This window comes from Leiobunum rupestre, chromosome 6, assembly GCF_980474605.1.
Source record: "Leiobunum rupestre chromosome 6, qqLeiRupe1.1.hap1, whole genome shotgun sequence".
Lineage (NCBI taxonomy): Eukaryota > Metazoa > Arthropoda > Arachnida > Opiliones > Sclerosomatidae > Leiobunum > Leiobunum rupestre.
Genome location: NC_143389.1, coordinates 70,399,286 through 70,424,310, shown reverse-complemented (window position 1 = coordinate 70,424,310; position 25,025 = coordinate 70,399,286). Strand labels below are relative to the sequence as shown.

Genomic DNA, 25,025 nt, shown 5'->3' with positions numbered 1-25,025 from the left:
GGATGTCTCCTTGTCAGTGATTATTAGAGTATAGGATAATTTTATATTGTAATGCAGAAATTCAGAATTGTTTCCCGACAACTGTGTTACCAAATGGTCTGCAAATTAAATCCAATATATTTTAATCCAAACACTAAACAGACTCGTCGAGTATCTAACACGAAAGGGGAGGATACCCATTACAAAATATCTGTTCAGTGTTCCTACGAGGGATATGACTTCCCATCTGGGTTCTGGTTAAAGTTGGTTATATAGAAGCTGATTTCTAACACAATAACGTCGCGGCACTGTCCACTCGGCTGAGTGACGGATGACAATGAAGGATTCACCCTAGTTAGCCGAAAAAGGGGAGAAGCACGAGGGAGGTAAGGGCTCATCATCATCGTGCCCACTTAAAAAATCCACTTTTTTTAGTCTGGAAAGCTTTTCCCATAGATTTGTGCCGTTTAAAGCGAGCCATCGCTCATCACGCGAGACCCATCCTTATATTTACACTGTGTCGAAGCCTACTTGTTTGCACTGAAGAGGAAGCTAGTATGAGACGGGACCATTTTGGGGAGTCTGCGGCTTATCTCATTGCACTCCTCTCTTCCGCTCAAACAGATTCGCACAATAAGATGGAAAAAGGCCACTTTCGCGAGAGGTTTTCGAGATGTGTGTGTGTCCGCAGCGCCTCCTCGACGAACAGAGAGAAAACATTCCGTCTCCCACTATCAAAAAATGTCCTTCAATCCGCACCCCGATATAACTTGGTTCGAGATTTTTCAAACATTTCCTATGAGAATAATCCACTATCATAAAAAAGTTCACTTTTTACGTATATAGAAAGTTACTCTCTCTCTTCAGTTTTCAAGAGACATCTGTTGGCAGATATTGGAACCTAAATTAAGTTACTGACGGAATAAATGGTTTTTGAAATTAACCAGTTTTCAAAATTTGAAAAGCTGACTGTACTGGGGATTGGCCAGTTTTCAAAATGTGTAAAACTGACGGTACTCGAGATTAACAAGTTTTCAAAATGTGTAAAACTGACGGTACTCGAGATTAATAAGTTTTCAAAATGTGTAATGCTGACGGTACTCGAGATTGACCAGTTTTCAATATCTGTAAATCTGACGGTATTTAGTATTTTCCAGTTTTCAATATTTTTGAATCTGACAGTAAACAGTATTGACCAGTTTTCAATATTCGATAACCTGGCGGTGTTCGAGATTAACAAGTTTTCAAAATGTGTAATGCTGACGGTACTCGAGATTGACCAGTTTTCAATATCTGTAAATCTGACGTTAGTTAGTATTTTCCAGCTTTCAATATTTTTGAATCTGACAGTAGACGGTATTGACCAGTTTTCAATGTTTGTAAATCGAAGGTTCTCGAGATTGACCAGTTTTCAATATTCGATAACCTGACGGTGTTCGAGATTGACCAGTTTTCAATATTCGATAACCTGACGGTGTTCGAAATTGACCAGTTTACAATATTCGGTAATCTGACGATGTTCGAGATTGACCAGTTTTCAATATTCGATTATCTGAGTGTACTTGGTATTGACCAGTTTTCTATATTCTCTAATCGGACTGTGCTCAGTATTGAACAGTTTTCAATATTCGATAATCTGACGGTACTCGAGATTGACTAGTTTTAAATATTCGATAATCATACGGTACTCGAAATTGACCAGCTTTCAATATTCGATAATCGGACTATCTAGGGTATCAGAGTTTGACCAGTTTTCAACACGATTTATCTTTAAAGTGGAAGTGTGTTAATTAACGCTATTTGTCGCAGAATATCCAAATTTCACTAGCAAGGTCAAAAAATCAATAACGCAGATACAACTTTATACCAAAGAACGACATGGAATATTAGAGCGCGATAGCTCGATGGATCTCGGGGACACCCGGATCCGCGGAACAACGGCGGAGCGTCCATCTCGCGAAGGAAACCTTTTTGGAAACTCAGTTCTAAGACGACTGTCTCTTGACACTAAACGGGGAAGGTTGCTACCGTCCATCTCGGTAAAAAACGGAGAATGGGAAGAAGCTGATACGTCCAGGGACAAGACAGATGGTGATACGAGAAGGCGGCGTCTCAGCCTCTCAGGATACGCGAGCGTCAGCCTCCGGGAGAGAGAACGCGCGCCGGTACATCTGTATTATGTACCGGTCGCTGATGGCTAAGTGACAATGATAAATGGGCCTGCGAAACCCGAACCGAGCCATGCTCATGCTGGAGAGATAACTTTCTCGCACTCCCTTCGCTTGTTTCCCTTTCGTTTTCTTTATAATACTCTGTCTCCCACATTACCCCACGCCTCTCCCTTATACAGCACCCAACTCCAACGTTCCTAATGTATGCCGCTCAATTCCATTTAGATATTTTTTTAGTGGCCATCCTAAAACCATTTTGTTTACTGTGCCTTTTCACATTCGACCTCAGTCTTGCCAAGAATATATTTATTTCTACTTAGAGATAATGATTATGATGAGATGATTTTTAGCGTTGCTCCGAATCAGGGTGGAACATAAGGCAGTAGTCACGGCATTTGACTACTAAACAAATTCTCTGACTACTAAAATTAATCGAAATCTGGGGTTCACTAGTCAATTTGACTAGTGAAAAATCTACCTAAATATTCATAAATAATGCCACTGACGTCGTGAGTGAAAACTCGGAACAACTCCTGCGTTGAGTTTCCAAGTTTAAGGGGTTTTCCCCCCGAGTTCTTGTTGAGGTTAACGGTAATAGTTAGGGTAGGGAGCTGTTGGCTCGCGTGGAATGAAGGGCTTGCCACCACCCTCCTACGCATTGCAACCCGGCCACCTGAATTAATGGCTTGAAAAGTCGCTTGATGACTTAGGCCTAAAGCAAAATTTCGGCTGTCCTTCTGGTTTTTATACCCCCATTTTTACCCCCACTAGTAAGTGACTTCTAAAATAAATCAAGTCAGGCCGACTACTAAAAAAATATCCTTATGTCCAACCCTGCTTCCAATCCCTGTCAAAATCCACGATAAAATTAATTCTCTTAGCGTTGTTCCCAGTCAAACTCAAGTTCTAACTATCAGTAAGCTCCTTCGACCTGAAAAAATCAAATCAGCCCGGCTCCTAATTGGTTATCTAAATCTGACGTCTTCCGGCGTGATTCAAAATAAAGTGTATTCGGAGTGAATCGTGCGTAATTTTCTTATCACAGATTGAAATGGCGAAATGTTTGTCATAGTTGTAGTAAAAGTTAATCGATTTGAATTATATTCTGAACGTAGCTAGTTCTAGTTTTAAAATGGCCCATTTTATAATTTGATTTGAGGTTTATAACACGCTTGTCTATGGTAACCTACGAACGAAATTTATAAATTTCGTGATATTACGCCAAATGGCCTATTTAATTATTAACATTAAAAATGGGATAAATATAGCGAGAGCCGAATTATGACAAACACGGTTTTATTACGCCTTCACAGTTTCATTCGGGAAGCGAATTTTAGAAAAGTGGACTGGTTCTGTGCAGTGTAACTTCTCACATGCGCAACTCAATTTGCAAAATAGCGGTCGATACGGTGACCTCCATTGAGCACGCTATTTTGACCGCCATTGTTGACGTATTGCAAATGTAAGGCTGTTGTTTACCAATGTAAATTATAGCGGAAGGAAAAGTCTGTTGTTTACCAAACTCAAATCGACAAAACAAAACGCAAGATGAAAAGTACCAATCGAAGTACTCGGATATAATTCTTAAGACGCAGCTAGACAATAATCAGTTGGAGTGTTGATAGTGTTTCTTTTCTAACCATTCTTCGCGTTGCTTGTGATTACAGAAAGCCGATTTCTCTATTCAACAGGTGAACGCTTGGAAAAGCACGGTCTATTACCGAACGGCTACAGTCACCACGCGGCGGCTCAGGCGGCGGCTGCAGCGGCGGCGGCGGCGGCGACGTCACCTCACATCAACCCATTGCCTTTCATGGCGCTGAACCACCCGAACGCCCACGGCAACCCGGGGCCCATCCTCCCGGCGGGAATGACCCTCCCGTTGTCCTCGTCCTCCTCATCTTCCTCCTCGTCGGCGGCGGCGGCAGCAGCGGCGGCTGCGGCGGCGGCGGCAGTGGCCAATAGTAGTAGGCCGCACGCCTCCCAGGGAAACATCAACCCATCCACGAGGACGGACGGATCGGTCATTAAGGACAGGTCAGCCGGACATGTCGACGGGGTCAATTCATCCAGGTAAGAAACTATCATATCATACCTTACACGCTCGCGTTTGGAGCGCGAGCATCATTTTTAAAGATTTGGCCTACTAATTCGGAAAGACTAATTACGAAACTGAGTAAATATTAGGGTAATTTTCAAGTAATTTTTCTGGTATTTTGTATAATTAGTGTGAGTATTTTCTTTTGGATCTTTAATTCGGGTAAATTTAATGAAGAATTTTACATCGACTAAGCTGTAGATGGCGCTACATAACCCTAGGACAGCGGTTCCCAAAAAGTGTTCCACGGAACCCTGGTGTTCCGTGGAAGGGTCATAGGGGTTCCGAGAATTCCCAGAGTGTCAAGAATCTTTTAAGATATGTAAAAAAAAATGAGTTGGGGTTCCGCCAGTAGTAGGGGGATAATTTAGGGTTCCATAGCAAAACAAATTGGGAACCGCTGCCCTAGTGGGAGGATTTTCCACGTTTTTTTTATAAAGGTGCGCGCTTTAATAAACACGTGCCATTGAGGATGCGTCACTTCCTTTTTGCAGAAAGGCTGAGATTCCCAGTTAAAGTTACAAATAAAATTAAGCCAAAATTCCAAAACACATATATAAAAAGCGCAAAAACATACGGACAGTTAAGAACCATTCGTAACTAGTCATTCCTGACCAAAGTCTTTTTCCGAAGTTCAAAACAGCCGCCATACCAACGCGAATTGATATTGGCAGTTACTTTGCATATTGCAGTAAAATGGGTTCGTAAGGTCTGAAAAAGGTGCGAGCCTTTGTAACCCCGTATCAGAACTCGCCAAAGCTCTACCCTAAAAAGAACAAAAGGGTAGCCCATCTACGAAGCTGGTTAGGTGGCAATTCTGTCGAAGGCTCTTCACGGATGAGCCAACGCTCAGAGGAAAATATCTAGTAACCCTTTTTGCCACTCTAAATTTGAGTAGCAAAAATGAGAGAGAAAAAGACCTTTTCCAGAGTCTGGAACCGTTCCTTTCGGAGAGCAAATTCGCGTTTCATTTCGGATAATTTGATTGCGGAGGGAATCGCGGAGAGAAAGAAAGAGGTATACGAGACAAAAAGGGGTTTCGGATCCCATTTTTTTGGGGCCATGTTCCCGCGTCGAAGCTCAATACACTAATGTGATGAAAATGAAAATTTCCCGCATCTCGCATCTCGTCCACTTCGCTCGCGCTTACTTCTGACACCCGGCGACGAAAACCATTTCTGACTTTTACAAAGGTTTCGGCTTATCTGGGAATAGACCTGCAAAGAGAAAACCCTTTGAGCTCCTTTATTGATTGGGGAATTTGGTAATATGTTAGAACTGAGTATTCCGAAAGTGTAAGATAGATAGAAGGCAAGAAAAAATGAAATGAAATTTCGTACTTTTATCTTGAGGTAGTGGAACCATATTCCCCTTTCTGGCTGATTTATTCAAATCAAATTTCAAGAATTTTTCTAGACCTTACTACCTTAACGACATTGGTACACGATACCGTATTTTTTTTAAAGAATTCATTTTTTATAGACCTTTTTGATAAAATTAACGCTATTAAATTCGTAGTTTGATTTTGCTTATTTATTTTATTATTCTTTTTAAAAATATAAAATACTTAAATTGGCTTAGGTTGCCGATTGAAAGTATAAAATAAGCCTAGGGATTTTTGATATTTTAGACAGAGTCTGGAATATTAATATATTATTTTTATATTTTAGATAGTTTATAGAATATCAATATATGACTATTATATTTTAGACAGTTGTTGGAATATCAGTATATTATTTTATGCGCATATTAGACAGTTGTTGGAATATCAGTATATTATTTTATGCGCATTTTAGACAGTTTACGGAATATCAATATATTATTTTTATATTTTTGAGTTTATGGAATATCAATATATTATTTTTATATTTTTGAGTTTATGGAATATCAATATATTATTTTTATATTTTTGAGTTTATGGAATATCAATATATTATTTTTATATTTTTGAGTTTATGGAATATCAATATCTTATTTTATTAGCATTTTAGACAGATTATGGAAAATTAATATATTATTTTTTATATTTTAGACAGTTTATGGAATATTAATATAATATTTTTATATTTTAGACAGTTTATAGAATATCAATATATTACTATTATATTTCAGACAGTTGTTGGAATATCAAAATATTATTTTCATATTTTAGTCAGTTTGTGGAATATCAAAATATTATTTTCATATTTTAGTCAGTTTGTGGAAAATAAAAATATTATTTAATTGATATTTTAGACAGTTTATGGAATATCCAAAGATCGTTTATCGACAAGTAATTGTACTATTACCAGTAGCCATTTGACTAGACGGTTAGTAACTGACAATTTAATCAGGCTATTGGGTACTTACGGAAACTCCGGGAAAAGCCTTTCCAGCAATTTGAATAATTCCAGCAACCAACTCGGTTCCGGATTGGGTTTGTCCCTGTGGTTCATATACTGTCCCTCTTGCCAATCATTGTTAGATAGGGAGCAGCCCGGGGCTACATTTCGCTCGAGGAATGCAAGGGTTCCTCTTCCGTTTTAGGGGGCCACTCCTCCCGGGAGTTACGCGTGGTTCGCCGCTCATTAGTCGGAATTAATAAGGATAGACCGTATGCAAATCGGGACAGGGCCAAGTCTGGCTTTCGGATGACTTCCTAACGAAGTTTTAATGTAACCGCAAAAGCGCGCACTCATTACTCGCAAACCGAAAGATTTTAATCCTTTTGGTTGGGCCCGTCCAATTTCCCAAAAATGCCTGTTTGCTTCTCTTTTCATTCGCGGTCGACTTACGGATGTGGTTGAAACTCTCCCACCCTAGTCTAAGTACTTTACTACGCGACAAAATATTGGATAATATTAGATAAGCCAGGATCATTTAAGATATTTGTATTAGAAAATTGGAAAATAGGGACCCTGGGAAATTAGTACAGTCAGGAATCCATATCTCTACTTGGAATGCTTATCCCGCCGTATCGCGTATGGTAAGATCACTCTGACGGCTTTAGCCCCGCCTACGAGATAAACAATCCCCTTTAGGCGCGTTCCCCTCTCACGTTGTTGTTTGTTAAGTTAACATAGTGACGTCAAAAAAAACCCGTCAGCCACATCGAGTCGACTATAGTTTCTTGCCCTTAAATTTAAATGGAAATAGGTAACATAAAAGCAGCCATGACGTGAAGGTGAAATTGGTCTATAATTAAATATAATTATTGTTTAATATAAAAACACTTCTGCTTAGTAAATACTGTCATTTCAACAACATTATCAATATTAATTTATTAGTTAATATTGATTGATTGATTGATTTATTAATATTAATTTATTTTTATTTATTTATTTATTTATTAATATTAATTTAATTTTATTTATTTATTTATTTATTAATATTAATTTATTTTTTATTTATTAATATTAATTTATTTTTATTTATTTATTTATTTATTTATTTATTTAAAAATATTAATTTATTTTTATTTATTTATTTATTTATTTATAAATATTAATTTATTTTTATTTTTTATTTATTAATATTAATTTTTTATTTATATTAATTTATTAGTTTTTATTTATTTATTAATTAATATTAATTTATTAATATTAAGTTATTAATTTTATTTATTAATTAATATTTATTTATATTAATTTATTATTTTTCATTTATTTATTAATATTAATTTATTATTTTTCATTTATTTATTAATATTAATTTATTATTTTTCATTTATTTATTAATATTAATTTATTATTTTTCATTTATTTATTAATATTATTTGATTAATTTTCATTTATTTATTAATATTAATTTCTTAATTTTCATTTATTTATTTATTAATAATAATTTAATAATTCTTATTCATTTATTAATACTTGTTTTTTATCAATATTAAATTGTTTTTTAACGGGTGAATGGTTAAAATTTTACAAATCAGAAAAAGCAGGAAACCTTTTAAAGGCCGACTACAAAAATCTTCAGTTTACTCTGTCTTTCACTGGAAGTAGGCTTACTGCAATACACATATGCCATGCAGTCAGCCTACTTCCAGTGAAAGAGAGTAAACCGAAGATTTATGTAGTCGGCCTTTAACCAAGTCTTGGCGCTCATTTTAAATTTAACTGATCCTTTTTGACTCTAAACATCGATCAATCATTCCAGTAATCATGGCGTAGTAAAATAATTGTTAAGATATATTTCTGAATTTGGTTTAAGATATATCGTCGCAACTTAAGTGTTATTACCTCAATAACTTAGTTGAAAGTTACTAGTCCAGATCATCCCATAACGAGACTAGACTGGATTTATGGAGAAATTATAGGCCCACTAAATAAATCAAACATTAAGGAACGGAACTATGTTATTCGGTCGCACAAACAAGGGGAATAACTCGAAAACAAAAGGGTGTGGTAGGGACCCCCGTTTCACTTATGGCTCAGGTACCGGTACAAGCTAATCCCATAAAACGCGAGAACGCCGGATGCGATTTAGATAGAGGGTGGAGACTTCACGGGGAGGGGGCATCTAGATTATACACTTCATACCGCGTTAAGCGTCTAATTCTACTGCCCCCCCCCCACCTGCAAATATTACTTTTCGTCTACAGATAGAGCTAAATCCTGGGCTATAAACAGGGGCGCGTAGCGTAGAGTGTATAGCCTCAGAATGTAGGCGGATCTCTTTTGTTTCGTATCGCGGGCTCGAGCCGCTCGCAGCGCCACCGTCGCCTTTTCCTGAGTCATCGGCTCTCATTAACCCGAGCGACCCCTGGTGTAGAAATCGGGCTCTAAGCCGGAGCGCGCGCGCCTCGCCGTCACTGGAGAAGGCATCGAAGGTGCGAGCGGAAGATAAATGAAGTTTTAATTCGTCACCCAGCGAGTGGTGGCGCTGCCGTCCGGGAGGAGGGGGGGGGGATAAATAGAAGAGGGGCTCGTGCCCCATCCCGGGGAGCGCGTTACACTTTCAAAGGAGTATTAAAGCTACGAAATGAAAAAAAGGTTTTGATACTCGGAGAGAGGGATTTCGGGCAGCCCAGAAAGAAAAGGATTGCGTAATTATTCCTGTTTTGATTTTTTTGCCCCTTCTTTTCTCTTTCATCTTGTTGCCGCCGGTGAGGGGGGGGGGGCGCTCGAGACTAACGCGTGGGAAGGGGGGCGGGAATAACCTGTCAAAATGGGCTGCCGTCCCATATCGCCCCCCCCCCTTCCTGTTACAGTCTCCTAGTTTGGCTCCGCTTCGGAAAAAGATACCCTAAACCCCTGTCGGATATTTGTCGGTTTTTTAATTAAAATATCAGGTGTGTGTGGATTTTGATACGGGATGGTCTACTATCTCCACCGCCGCATTGTTTTTCAAATAGGCCATAATGTACTAAAAAATATTACTTTTTTCATCTTTCCAAAATATAAATTTAAGACAAATTAAAGTTCTTTAATTATTCAAATACTTTAATTATTCAAATTCCTAATTAGACAAAAAACATGATTATTAAAGTTAACGTAAACCAGGAATCCATATCTCTACTTGGAATGCTTATCGGGGCAGATTTTCGGGTATATTTCCGTTGGATAGAATCCTATTGGGTCGAATTCCCAATAGATCGAATCAAAAATATACTTTCCCTTTTGTTCGAATTCTAATTTTGCAATCCCATTGGGTCGAATCCCATTTATTCGAAAAGGTTTATAGAATCGAGATCTGTTTATTTCGTTAGGTTAGATTAGGTTTCATGCTTTCACTTGTGAGCAAACAAAATGTCGGTCGAATGGGACAGGCGGTCAAATTGGATTCGGTTAAATGAGAATCGACCAAATGGGCACCGACCCAATGGGACCAAAGCGATTTTCGTCTCGATGTGGCTGACGGTTTTTTTTGACGTCACAATGGGGATTTTTGTCGTAGGCGGGGCCAAAGCAGTCAGAGTGATTTACCATACGCGATATGACAGTGTAAGCATTCCAAGTAGAGGTATGGATTCCGGCGTAAACCTATTAGTGTCTATGGGGTCATTCTGGTAGGTCAAGCAGAATGTTTAAGAGCTTTAGAAAGGATTATTCAATACGTCATAAACGAAATAAAATTCAAGAATTGCTTTTATTTAAAAACATTTTAAAATAAAACATTCTGTAATCCGTCGCGTCTGGAAGGCAGATAATGTGGCCACCAATCCCCCAACGGGTGGTTGTCATACTTCCGCCACGGGTGTCCTGTCCCTGTCGCCAAGTATCCCCCCGTTACGTATCAGATGGACGAGCGGACTGAATTGTCCCACACGTCAGAATCGCTAATAATAATAATAATAATAATAATAATAATAATATTAATAATAATAAAAAAAACTTCAAACCAGGTCTAGCCGCTTCAAAATTAGCTCCGCCTAATGCTTGTTTTCCACTGGCGCGCGCAACGACGCGTTTCTCAGCTTTGAAACGTTCAAACGTTTTTACGCGCGTAAAGAAAATAACATTATGACGCGCGCTAGTGGAAAACAAGCTTAGGGTGGTGCATTGGGTATTAGCCTAGCTGATTATTATTATTATTATTTATTATTATTAAGCTCGGGCTATTTTAAAATATTTTTAAAAGCAATTTACCATGTAGTATCGCTCTTGAATTGTATCTCGTTTAAGTAACTTTAACCATCGTTAAAAACTAAATACGACATAGCATTTAACATTGAACACGTAACATATTAAAAGTTAAAACTAATTTTTTAAAGGGCCTGATTTTAGGGTAAAATATCATCCAAAAATGTTAAATTACTTTTAACGATTACTTTAACTGAACAATCTTCCAATTAAAAAAAATAACAACGGCCGAAAAATAAACTTTTCGAGCCAATAGACAATTTAAATTGATTCAGGATTAAATAAAAAATAAATCCTTGTGCAATTTACTTTCGCTCGCTATATTTGCGTTAATTTGTTTTCAGAGAAAGATCCGGTGGGAGGTTCCAGGAAGGGTTTGTAGAAATTAACGGATAAAATGTTTGTATAGAAAAACTTTTACCCCACCCCCGAAAATTCATTCCCTTTCCGCTTCTTTTATTTAAAGGAACGGTGCCCCCCCCCCCTCTAAATGAGCCCCAAACCCCTATATTCCTTTTTCTTTGCGTGCGAGGGGGGCAAAAAGAAAGGCCCTCAGCCCCCCCTCTTTCTCCGACCAAAAAAGTTCTTATTCTTTTTACCAAATTCCGAAGCTTTTGTTCAAGAATTTATCGAACTCGAGCGCTTTGTGACTTGTCCCCGCTACAAAAAAAGTGAAGTAAAAGGGGATGGGGGTAAGGGGGCTAACCCCCTTTTATTCAATGCGGCTAAATTCGACCCTCGCGCTATCCACCCCCTCCTCCGTTTCAACTTTATAACGCGAAAAATCCAAACCTTCTACTCTTTACGTCGACTCTGCGCTCTGGCAACAGTAACGCGTACGTTCTAGAATTGCGATTGACGCGCGCCTTAAAACTATCGGCGGGGCAATTTTCGGCAAAAGGGGGGTTTGGGGGTTTTGGGGCTCTCGCCAGAATGAAAGGGGAGTGAAAGGACCGCGCGTGAAAGAAAAGACTGGTCGTTTTTGCTTAGAGAAATTCAATTGATATTCATTATCAATTTTTTTCTATCTCTATCTCTTCCCGGTTTTTCTCCCGAGTCAAAGTCTTAACTCGCTAGGCCTTGGTCGGGCCTTGGTGGAGCCTTGGTGGGGCGTTGGTGAGGAGCTTTATCCGTATAGCCGTTTGTTTTCAATACAGCTGCCATTGACGGAAACAAAGGGAGGAGAGGGGAGAGCTCAAAACGTCCGTGATGTTTTGGGAAGAAAGGGGTAACGTTTTGGGGCTAGCCCTGACGGAACGTGCACCCTAGTCGTCCCCCTTTTTTATCCAAATACTTCTCAGTTTCTTCCGCAACCCTTCCACGCACCCTAGGCGCCCTGTTCTTGCAGGGTTTCGGAAGAGATGACGCCAAGAGAGACAGAAAAACGCTTAATGCTGTCATCCGTCAGTTTTTGCAAAAGACGATGGAATCCTGGTTCATTGTTTTCAATCTAACCCACTAATTTCGACAAGGCAGGCCCGCAAATTTCCCTTTTTATCCACATTTTTAGAAAGGGTTTAACGGATACGAAATTATGTGGCTGTTACGGTCGGGTTCGCAATTTTATTTTATGAAAAGGTCAATATATAAATACCTCATTTAAAAGACATTATTCAATCTGGACAATTGAGTTATCAAATTTACTTATAAAACTTATAATTCATTAAAATAACTTAAAGGATTCACTGTTTTTTGATACGTCTTTGAAGAAAAGGTTTTCGAATTCTGTCAACCGTTGAATAACATGACTGTTTCGCAATCTGATCTGAGCTAAAATAAATTATTTCGAACTAAGGATTAAATAACGAGTTCAATTTTTAACGTAAAAACTGAGCTACGAAATTGAAATGCAAATTAGAGATTAAATTTTTTCATTATTGGAAATTAACTATGAAAAAATTCACACACTGATGTTTAATAATCTTAATTCGCGACAATGATCAGAAATAAAAATTCAGATGGAAAAGTAAAATTAGTTTCAATGGATAGTGTGAAATATACATCAAAGAATTTCAATGAGTCACGCGTCTTTCGTGATCTTTAAACGCGCACTTGAGATTAAAAATCAGGGAAAAGTCAGGGAATTCAATTTTATTTTGACACTTTTTGAAGGTAATTTTACAAATTCTATGATTATCATTTATTTCCTTGAAAGTTTGGCTAATCTTTTCAACATTGCAATAACCTTTTTACTGAAATATAAGCCCATTTAAATTTATTATCTCCTGATAAAAGTAAAGTATAAAAAGTCAGGGAAAATTTCTTAAACTGGTCAGGGAAAACAGGGAATTTGAATTGGAAAATTTTGTGGCAACCCTGCCTTTAGGTACTGTATGAAAATCGTTCGTAAAAATAAAATCCAATGCGAACGTATCCAAAAATCAATGGAATATATGAAAGAAAATCCGGAAATCGATTAGAGTATTTTGCCCATCTTAACCCCTTTGCCTAAACTCGAAAAGTTTTTCATTGCACTCGTTTTTTTTCAAAGGTTGGAAAAGATAGAAAAGTTAGCGGTGAAGATCTTGAGAGGGGAAAAAAACTTAGAAGCCCGTTTTTCTCCATTCTCCAGTAGTTCTATCGGGAAAAAGGGTAAATACTTTAAGTATCGACGAAGCCAGCAATAGGGCGGGTATAACCCGTTATTAAAAAAGGGGCGAAAAGGGTTTCTCCAAAGTTGGCACGCCAAGGATTAGTTGGGATAATATTACTCTTCCTTTAAAAGGGGAAAACTAAAATGCGGAGGAGTAAAAATTTAAACTATTTTTAAACGATGCGAAGAAAATCAATTTAAAAATGTATACTGGCTTTTTGGGGAATATTGTTATATCGCGTAGTAGAGCTGAGGATTTATAATTGTTAGAAAAACAATTATGATACAATTTTAAAATGTATTAAGGATATTTAGTTCTAGCATAAACTACATAACATTTAGTGTTACTATTGTTTTACGGCTAAGCTGGTTCTTAAGAAACCTTTTTTTTGGACCAAACTGAATAGTATTTTATCGTTCTTGTTATTAGTATATTTCGTTTTGGTCATATTTTTACGTCAGGGGGCTAAAATAAACCTTGATTGCGGAATAACTCTGAAAATAATTTCGGTGATAATGATTGGACATTGTCATTCTTATCAAATAATGTTTATTATGGTTTTAGTTGTATTGAAGATCTTTGTCCAAGTATCTATTTAATCATAATTTTATTTATGTAATATTTTAAAATAATTCATGTAATTAACAAATTAATTATTATTTATTTAATCAAATAAGGTACGAAATAAGTTGTTAAATAATCGATCCATTTCTTTAGAATAAAATTCACTTTTTTAATTATTATTGAATAATTCAATGTAATGCGGAAAATGCTTAAGAGCAATCACCGATTAGATGGCGCCACTGGTGAAAGGTCACGCTTTTTCATTGCCCAATATAATAGAAGGTCAAAGAGCAATTACCTTTATCCCGCTTTCTCATTGGTGGAAATAGCTTAATAACCCTAGTAAATAGTGGTGCCCTCTAATCGGTGACTACTCCTAAACATTTTCCTAATTCCCAAGATTTGTCTTCGGATTTAGTTTACAAGAAATTGACCAAATATTAAAAAAAAAAATTTAAGTAAACGTGAGTTAACCTTCAAGACAAATTATGCATGATCAAATAAAGGTTCAAATGACGTAATAGTAAACAAATGAATTGTATATCTCAGTACAAAAACGTAGCTTATTTTAAGTTGAAAATAAGAAAGTTGGACGTCGCGATTTACCGAGGCAAATAATAGCTCTTCAACGAAGTAATTGTCTGGAAAAGTAGTTGAGCGAGAGGGTGAAATAGAATGGAGGAGGCGCAATTCGAAAATGGTCGCTAATAAAAGGACATTCATAGAAGCGGGAACTGGGAGTATGGGAACCGCCAGTGTCAAAGACACATGGAGACGATTTTAAACTTCCTATACTCTTTAAAGCCTGGCCAATCCTCTCTCGTTCATTGTATTTGAGGATAATTTCTCCCTTTTGTCTAAGCCCAATATTGGCGTGTCTCAGGCGCCGACAGCGACAACGCGACCAGAATTATACATTCGCCAAAAATTTGTAGCTCTACATCCCTAATTAAAAGAGGCATCGTCGAAAAGGAGAAGCGCGCGGCCATTATTTCTAGCCTCAATTTAATTCCAGGGAGTAAGAAAGGCTAGATTCCTTCCTGCAGTCTCATCTTTCGAGCCTAAAGCTTCCCCCGATTGCTCGTCATTTTCCGCTGTTTATCTTACGGGGGCAAAGTGCGGCGCGATAGCCAGAGATAGAGAACTTCACCATCGTTTAAAACGTACTCCGTTTCGCCGACTATAATGCCTCGCCGCCCGAATTCTATTTGAATTTCCCCCTTCGCTTAATTAAATTTCTAAATGCAGTTTGGGGCTTTTAGCGAACAGATAGAACGGTACGACTGAGAGGAGATGATACGAATGTTCTCTCTCTCGCTCTCTCTGGTTCCGAGCCTGAATATAAACCCATACCTTCCCCCGAGAGTAAATTCAACAACTGAATTTGCAAATGATTACCGAACGGAGTTGTAGAATGTAAATGCTCTACTAGCGTACGAAGTGAACGTGGGCGCTGGGAGATCGTGGATTTTCAATTGAAGAGGAATTATCTCTATTGTCTTAAGATTTAGATTTGATTAGTTTTCTCTTATAAATTCGTCACGACTACTCTCGTGACGTTATCTTCTGGAAGACTGGAACTATAAGTGTACACTTTTTATAATCATAAATCGATGATCAAAATGACCTAGTGCAGGGTTTTTTTGCGCTACACTTTTTACTCCTGCTCAGAAGTGAGTGTCAAGAGGAGTAACCTGAATTGGCCTCCTGTAAAGTCATAGTCGTCTGCTTAATAGTTGAGGTCGGTGCTGCTTCATTGCGGTAGCAGTTTCAGTTAGAGTAAAACAAGTGCACTTTTTGTGCCAGAACGAGTCAAAAGTTATCGTTTGAAATATTTTTACTTTAGCTATGTTACACCAACCCGAACTATTCGCAAAGTAAAATGACGTCTAAGGTATTCTAACTCGAAGTCTAATAAGAAACGAAAAGTCATCCACTAGTAAAAGGATAGTTACATCGTGGAGCAACAAAAACAAGGAGAACGCAGCTAGCCTTTTAACACGCTGACGCAGTGTTGTGTACAAATTTCATTGGATGAACCTTTACGCCGAACGTTATACGGGCGGGGGGGGGACAATTTCGGAATTTTCCCCTTCCGACGGCAGCAGGCACTAAAGCGTCTAACCAATGAAAACTGTACGCAAGAAAATGCAAGACTTTTGACGGGTTGCGTTCTCCGTGTGTGGGGTGTTGTGTTGGTTGCTCCTAGGCGAAATACAGCTTCCTCCAACACATCCTGTCTTAGAACCATGCAGTGGCGTAAATAAGGCCCCCGCAGACCCCGCAATGCAGGAGGGCCACAGGGCTTCAGAGGGCCCCTAAATTCCTATAAAATAATATGCTAGACACCGACTAAAACCCAGAAAAGAGTTTCGCGGGGGGGATAGGGTGTCGTTTGCTACGCCACTGGATCCATGGCCTTCATCTTATTTAAGTGCATAATTAATTTCAAAAATATCAACTAACTATATAATATTTAAAGAGGAATATATAGTTCCACATATCTGCCACCAGGTTCAACAGAAGCTGTAGTCGTAGGCTCGTAGCTCGTGTTAGCAGACGATTTTACGATGTACACACCCAGTCATATTCGCCCAATAACCGAAATGATCCATACCAGAAAAATTAGAGAGAGACACAAAGAATATAAACCGCGCATACTCCTCGTAGCGAGATTTCGCCGGAAGCCATTGTCATCAACAAAGCGCCATCTCGTAACGGGCAACGTTTCAATTAAAAATGTTCAATTAGGCATCTTCACTCTGCGAGACTTGAACAGCGATTTCGACGAAGCTTTTCATATTGTCGAAAGAGAGAGAGAGAGAGAGTCGACACGGGCTGCGTTTCCCCCTATTTTCTAATTTAATTGAGTTCTTTTCTCGACACCTTTTTTTTGGTCATCACCGCTGCCGAACCGCCACCTCACCATCGTCGCGAATTTCTTCCTATCAAGGGGAAAGAGGAGAAAAAAGTGTTTAGCTTGGAAAGAGTCTAAAGAGAGCTTTTGCTGTAGCTTGACAATTGAGACGTCTTCAATTAATAAAAGAGAAGAACTTGTTCGCGGATTTTTTTCACCGTTCTCCTCCGCTTCTGTTCGTAGCTCCAAGTGCCCGATGTCATTGTCTTTTGTCGAGAATATAACAGTCGGCAGATGTCCCCGTGGCTCTTAATTCAACATATCCAAAAACGCCCAAGCAGTCAGAATCAATGTCCTCGAGGCATTCTTCCTTCGACTACCGGATTATGTCGCGACGCCTAATTGGCTCCGCTTATTGGAATTGCATTCATTTTGGAAGTGGATGGAAAAACTGGTGACAAAAAAATCTTCCTTTCGGCATCGAAGAAGTTGGCAAAATCGTTCTCGCTGAGTAAAAACGCGTCTTCGATATTTAGACAGGCGAGCGTGGCTTAATATTTGAGCAAGAAATGAGCGTGGGGAAGATTGAGGGGGGAAAGATGTGGACCGAAGGCGATAAGACTGGAGATAGAAATTTCGTTAATCTAAAATCTAAACAAAAGGAGAGGACTGTCTCCGGCGAGCGCGAGCTACTGTCAGAAATGTAATCTTCCGTTCCAATGGCGTTTGGACAAAGAAGAGAGTGTGTTTCCCCACCTATAATTAAGTCGTAAGACCAAAGATGTCCGCGAAAAACTAAATTAGAAAACGAACGTCGGTGTCTCCCAACCGTATTGTATGTACTTCGGCTGCACACTGTTAATCGAAACGAAAGACAATTAAAGTTCTTGTCTGTTGAGTTCAATTAGGTTAGCCCTATTTATATTAACGCGGCTTAGTAATATGGACACATTTTTTGTGGGTATTTAATGCGAGTTAACAAATGCCCAGCCAGTGAAAAAGGGTTTGCAGAATTGCATGGTCCATAATAATTTATTCCGTTAAATATTTTTAATTTATGATTAGCAAAAAATTAAAATTATTTGAATTTTTAATAAAGCCAATTTTTGGACGTGTAATTTCCATTGATCCAAAGTTTTGGACATGTTATTTCTATTGAACCAACGGTTTGGACATTTAATTTCCATTGAACCAAGGTTTTGGACATGTTATTTCTATTGAACCAACGGTTTGGACATTTAATTTCCATTGAACCAAGGTTTTGGACATGTTATTTAGGTTTAACCAACGTTTTGGACATTTAATTTCTTTTGAAGTAAAGTTTTGGACATTTAATATCTTTTAAAATAAAGTTTTGGACATTTAATTTCTAATGAAGTAAAGTTTTGTAGATTAAATTTCTATTTCAGTAACGTTTTGGACATTTAATATCTATTTCAGTAACGTTTTGGACATTTAATTTCTATTGAACCCAATTTTGGAGATTTCTGCAAAGACAATTTTTGGACATTTAATTTCTATTGAACCCAATTTTGGAGATTTCTGCAAAGACAATTTTGGACATTTTATATCTTCTACTAATTAATGTTAGGGGACATGAATTTTAATTTTCACCGTTACAAATAAACCTGAACCCTAGCTTTATTTGAAAATTGGACCTAGTTTGCGAAGTAACGTGTTCAAATTTAGTAAGGTAGCTGTTCAAAAGGCGTTAGAATAATAAATATATATCTTTTTGTCACGATATCCTGATTACAAATTGAGACAACGAAGGGGTACGGGCTAGTGCAGTAAGTGTCTTTCGTTTCTTTTTGTCTCGCGTAAACTCGTGGAAACAAAGGGGAACCGGTGGGCGGAGGGAACGCGAAAGTAATAAGGAGCGCCGCGGAGTGATACAAAAGTTGGCCGGAAATAAAAAGAAATATGACGGAAAAGATGGCTCAAGCAGATGAAGATCGCGAAAAAAATGCCATTCGCGCAAGCTGTCTTATTTAGAAAAGTGGGAAAAATTTCCACTCGTTCTTCTCCTAGACTGTGTCCTGAGCAAAAAGTGAGGGGATTTAATTAGGAAGGCATTTTGGGATGATGGAAAAATGGAGAAAATTAAGAGAGAGGGAAAGAGGTCGTCTCCAGCCTACTCGCGGCACACTTCTTTCGAAATTGTCATTGATTCGTTTTGAGACGTCTCCGCTTTCGCTGCCGGTTTAATTAGAAGAAGGGTTCCCTCCAGAACACCCCGAACTCACTCTCTCTCTTTATTTAAAGCGCAATTCCTTTGTTAAACGAATGAGGCTTGCCTTAACGGCTTGATTAAGTTTATGTGGGGGAAAAGACGCGTGTTTGCACTTGATAATAGCGGCTCCACCCGATACAATATTCTTCTCTCTTCGTCTCACTTTCTTTCCCCAAAGCGCAATTATTCCCAAAGCAAAATTTTCCCAAACCAAAATATTCTAGCACCATAATCAAAATGATATTAGTTGTGTTTGAAAGATTATATCTCGTTAACTTCAATATGGATGTATTCACCGCCGGGAGTTTCGACACTGACCAAACAATCAAACTTCGGTAAATTTTTATTCTGAAAGATTTTAAATTTAATAAATTGATTTTGCTAAAGGCATTAAAACTACAATTCCCAAATGAAATTATTGTAGATTACGCCCGTCCAAGAAAAAAAAGTGTTTTAACATATGCCGTAAAGCTATTGGTTAGAATAGCAAAAAATTTGAGTTTTTCTACTGATGGGTTTCAGTGGTCTGTTGAAAATCTTTTAAGACAAACCCGGCTTTTGAAGCGCCTTTGGAAACCTAACTTTAGTCAGGAAAATAAAAATTAAAATCTCTAAATGCTGTACACCGGTAACAATTTATAGAATTTGCATATTAAAGCAACAGCCGTGGAAATCATTTCCAAAACTTTATCCATAAAATACTTTGTACCAGACGCCTGGAATAAGGCAGTACACTTACAAATCTGGTAAATCTTGGCGGGTTTTTTGGCGAAAGTAACGGTAAGCTTAGTAAAAGATGGCCCAGCAAGACACAAATTAGTATAAAAATCTTTCCAGAAGCAAAATTATTTCAGCAGCCGACCCCCTAACCGAAAATTGCCGTATATCGCGTACATCGCATCCGCAGTTTGGCCCTGTTAGTTACAGCGTACCATAATACCTCAAGAAGATCTGTTTCCTTATCGTGCCAGAAACGTTAAGGGGACCATCTGGTGGCTGCTGGAAGCACTTTAAAAGTCGCTATCTCTTCTTATGCGAGCGCTACAACAACTAAAAGAGAAGCACCCTAACTCGCTCTCTGACTCCATAAGGTCGTAAAAACCGCCACGCGCTAAAATTCTGAATTTGAAAGACGCGTAAAGAACAAAATCTTTCTCGAAAATATATCGCCTTTGAGTCTGAACTGCATTATGGATTTATACGAAAGTCATATTCGATAACTTTTGTTTACGACTCGGAAAAAGGAATCTTCTTTTTTTGTCTGTGGGAAATATTCAATTTTTTTCCTCTTATAAACACACCCGTCTTTGTTTAGAAATACCACATTTCCCCCACTTACGCGTCAAAAGACACACAAAAGCTGCGATTAATCTATTCAAGCTTGTTCATATTGCAAATTGTATATAATTTGTTTTCCTAAACATAAAATACTGAATCATTTCTAAGACATTTTATTCATAAGCAAATGATTAAAGAATTGCGTACACAGGATTAACCTTATAAGCAATTGATAAAAAAATGGGGAAACATAACTTAACTTATATGCAATTCTTTAATCATTTGCTTATAAGTTATAAGCAAATGATTAAAGAATTGCCTTCACAGGATTTTTCTATGAGCAAATGGTTTCATTAGTGATACCACGATAATTTAATACTAAGAAAATGATTAATTTCTTTCACATGATTTTCCTCATAAGTGGAAATTGAAAATTTGGTATTTGACATAAGTTTTTGGAAAGCAAATAATTGAACATCTTCATTCACGGGATTTACAACTTAAGAAAATGAATAAGCATTTCCCCTCACAAATTTTACCTCATGCACAAATGATTAAACATTTGTTGTTAAAGGTTTTTCATCGTAATCAAATCATTAATTCATATTATTTTGATTCAAAGCAATTTTTTGAACATTTGCCTTAACATCAATTAAATGCTCACAAGTAAACCAACAAATTGGACTTTGTGACGCTCTATCCAATTCGACACTTGAAAATGTGCTGAGTTACACGTATGAAAAATTCTTGACCTTGTCTACAAATACAATACATTTCAGTTCACCGCTACATCTAAATGTAACAAAATAAAGAAAGATGTCGAAATCCGTGCACGTCGTTTATCAAATAGCGCGGATATCTTACTAACAATAAGAACCAACCTCGGCGACGTAGTTAAGAAGTGCCGGGGTCGCTTGAGAGAGAGAGAGAGAGATAGAGGGTGAACCGGGGGTGTACCGGTATTATTTGAAATCCAATAAACCCTTTTGCGCAGTGTAGCCTGCGTTCTATTGTCAGAGGTGTTATGTTCCGAAATGAGATGGCGGGGCGGGCAAAACACGGATTGCCTCTGACGTTTATTGGTGGCACCTCCGTCGACGTCTCTCCCTTTTGTCGACAATCATTTATCACTGCACTCGATTTATTCGCGTATAGCCGTCTTTTATAGCGCCATAGACCATGATAGCGCTATATAATAAACGTCAAAGAACGGCTATACATTTGGGTTAGTATCTCTAATAAGTATACTACGTTTTCGACTAAATTCGAAGCTCCATATTAAACGTGGAAAGCCAGCTTTTGTTATTAGAATCGGGACTGATCTTTGAAGTTTAAATTTATTTAGCAATGTCTGAAGATTCATCGCTCCAATAATATCATTTACACCAAAGAGGCGTAGGACAATTAGTTTCTCTACCAGTTTATTGAAACTAATTAGGATAATAATGTGTAGTGTGAACACCAATTTGGCAGAAAATCTAGCAATAGGTTACGTGAACGAAGTATGGCTGTACAAACCATCCATTTTAATTTGAATTCCTAATACTTAGATATTTCGTAACGTGTCGTCTATGTCACGTCGTCTGCTTAATATTTTAATTAGAACGATCGTACAGTAAGTAGTCTTATTAATATGAAGCAATGTATTATGTAAATTTATAATTTAAATATCATAGCAGCCAAAGCAGCAGAACACAGCAGTAATTTACAATTGAAATTTCATAGCAGACAACAACAGAAGTAAAAATGTAACACGACTTAAGTTATAATTAAAAAGTCTCAGCGAATTGCCATAATCGTCAGCAAATGTTCCCGAAACTCTAATAATATCAACAGTCCAATACATTTCCGATTCAGGAAACGCGGGGGAATAAGAAGAGGTCAGTTAGGGTTAATGGAGTCATAAGAGAACCCCACTGACCTCAACGACCCCTTTCGCACGATCCCCATCCAGAACCCCGTCGATCCTCCCTCCACGGTCACTAGCCCGGAATAGCCCCAACTGTCAATGAAATAAATAAGGTTCCCATTCATTCTTATTCTACCACACAACGACGCCAGAATTCGAAAATGGTCATACAGACAGAATGGCCAAAATTGCCTTGAAACCAAGGGTTACGAGGCACGGTACCAGAGTCGTACCGTGGGCTAGAAGTGAAATGTGAAGAACGGTTTTCGAACTAGACCCAAAAAGTCAGGAGAAAGGGGGAACATTATAAGACGTCAAAACGAATACGATTTATCAAAAGAGCCAAAAAACCATTAGCAGAAACAAAGATTACGTCTCGCGGAGAAAGGGGACTCGGAGGAACGACCGATGAGAGAGAGGATGGTACAGTCGCTCTCTTTATCGCGTCCGTTGCATGCAGATTTTCTTATTCCTGCTCCGCTATAGTAACGGACGGCTTAACACCAGTCTTAATATTTATACCAAGGAAGAAGTGCATTTGTCTTCTTCTCGAGACAGCTCCGTCTCCGTCCTACGCAAGGTAGGCTGCAAGGAGAGAGCCTTGCTGGGGTTAGATTAATGGTGGCGCAATCGGTAACTAGAGAAGAAGAACTATACTCAGTCGTGTCAGTTATTACTGGGCTACAACCGTTTTCCATCCGTTCTCCCCACCATCCTCATCCTGAGTCGGGATTTAGTCGGAGGACCAGGAGGAAAAGGATGGAGTGAAAAAGTTCAATCCCCGCCCTTCCTCGCGGATCAATTTCGATTGCGGAACTAGCATTAGAATGTGAAGAACCTTTCTAGCTGGCTTTGGGTCCCCGATTTTTAATAATCTTCAATTTAAAGATTTTAATACCGATGGAATCGAGAAGCGATTTCTCCCCATTCCCCGACCAACCCGTCTCCGCCCGTGCTTTTGATTTTATTCCTACTCAATCAATCGTTCATATTTGCCGAGCGATTCGCAAAAATTCTTATCCCGGGGCAACTATTGCTGGCCCGGCTGCATTCGATATACAGAATATGCAAAGGATTATTTTTAGCGAACCATGGAATCATCAATCTTGTTCTAGAATGTATACGGTACACGGAAGAATTTTTGAAATTTAAATGAAACAATGGATCACTTTTTCCCAGTTTCTTCAGTTTAGAATATTATTGTAAAATTGTGGCAGGAATCCATACCTCTACTTGGAATGCTTATCCTGCCGTATCGCATATGGTAAGATCATTCTGACGGCTTTGGCCCCACCTACGAGAGAAAAAATCTCCTCTGCACGCGCTCCCCTCTCACGTAATTGTTTATTAAGTTAACATAGTGACGTCAAAAAAACCGTCCGCCACATCGAGACGAAAATCTGCTGCGATAAGCATTCCAAGTAGAGTCATGGATTCCTGCTACCAGCGGTACATGTACTTCTTGGGGTAGGTGGGCTGTCGAGATTGGGAGCCACGTTAAAAATTGTCTTAACATAGTGATTCTCTCTAACTATAAATTAACACATTCTTGGTATAATTATGTTTCTTCTATATATAAATTATTTTATTTTTTTAAACTTTTCTTTGTTAATAAATTCTATATTATCTTCCAAAATATCCAACGGTTATAATAAGTCACAAGTTGGCCTTGGAAATAAAAATTAACTTAAAACTAATAAATTATTTAAGCAGTTCTTTAAGATTCGAAACTATTATAGTGTTTATTAAATTAACATAGTGACGTCAAAAAACCGTCAGCCACATCGAGACGAAAATCTGCCGCGATAAGCATTCCGAGTAGAGATATGGATTCCGGATTGTGGGGATGAAATATTTTTGAATATTGAATTTTTAGATATTAATTTATTTAATAAGGAAGAAATATCATAATATTTATACAAGTCCTTCGCTGTAAAACTGTGAATACGAATAACTTGAACCCATGGCCCAGAAATATTGATCAAAATTGAACAATACCTAAAACGTTAAGGATCAAAGAGCCGAGCCATCTGCGAGAACAGGTCGTCAGTAGCCCCCCCCCCCTCTCCAAAAATAGGAAATACCCGCGTTTAAAAAAAATGCGAATATAAATGCTGAAATGACCCTAGATTTATTTCCAGTTCCTTCAGTAATACAATAGTCGAGAAAAACGAACGTTTTCATCATAATATCCAACTGAAAGACCCAGTGGGAGGCAAAAACCAACGTAAAAAGACACCCTTGATTGACAGTTCGGAGAAAGGTCAGGGTGCGGTATAGTTTACGTATCCGTAAGACATTGTAGAGCGTATACCGGTTTCGTCGTGGCGTTTTCTGGGGTGAAATCGACCATTCTATCTGGGCTATTGTGTCCCGCGGGACTTTGGCATTTCGATGGCTCCGCTTCTTTATTTATTTTGATTGAAGAGTTCGAGACCTCTTTCGGGATAGACCGCGGCCTCCGTCAAAGAGAACTTTTGCCCAAACTAGAACGACGTAAACGGTGGAAAAATTCCCCAATATTCCCTCGATACCGACCTAACATCTTCGACAAATAAATTCGCGAGATGATATCTGAAGTCTGGTGATCTATTGATGGCCTATTTCTCTTGCAACCTATCTCGAAAGGTAAAAGGTGAACCTATAAGTGGAAAGAGCTAGTTATTGAACGTGTTGATTAAAATGTCGCGTATTAATGAATTACAAATAACCAAAATCAACCTTGTAACAATAAGTAACTTCGTATTATTTTAAGGCTAATTTTTTTACCAAACATTGA

The 25,025-nt window shown here is 38.2% G+C and overlaps 1 protein-coding gene across 3 annotated transcripts in view; it reads left to right on the top strand.

Moving 5' to 3' along the window:
- Positions 1-25,025, top strand: part of LOC149943309 (uncharacterized) — a 160,222-nt gene that overhangs the window by 13,324 nt on the left and 121,873 nt on the right. For 2 of the 3 annotated variants that reach the window (XM_090177736.1, XM_090177735.1), the window contains exon 2: positions 3,818-4,223. In XM_090177736.1, coding sequence (XP_090033862.1) covers positions 3,818-4,223 — 406 coding nt within the window. The remainder of the gene's footprint in view (positions 1-3,817; positions 4,224-25,025) is intronic. The other variant, XM_090177737.1, reaches the window with a different exon arrangement.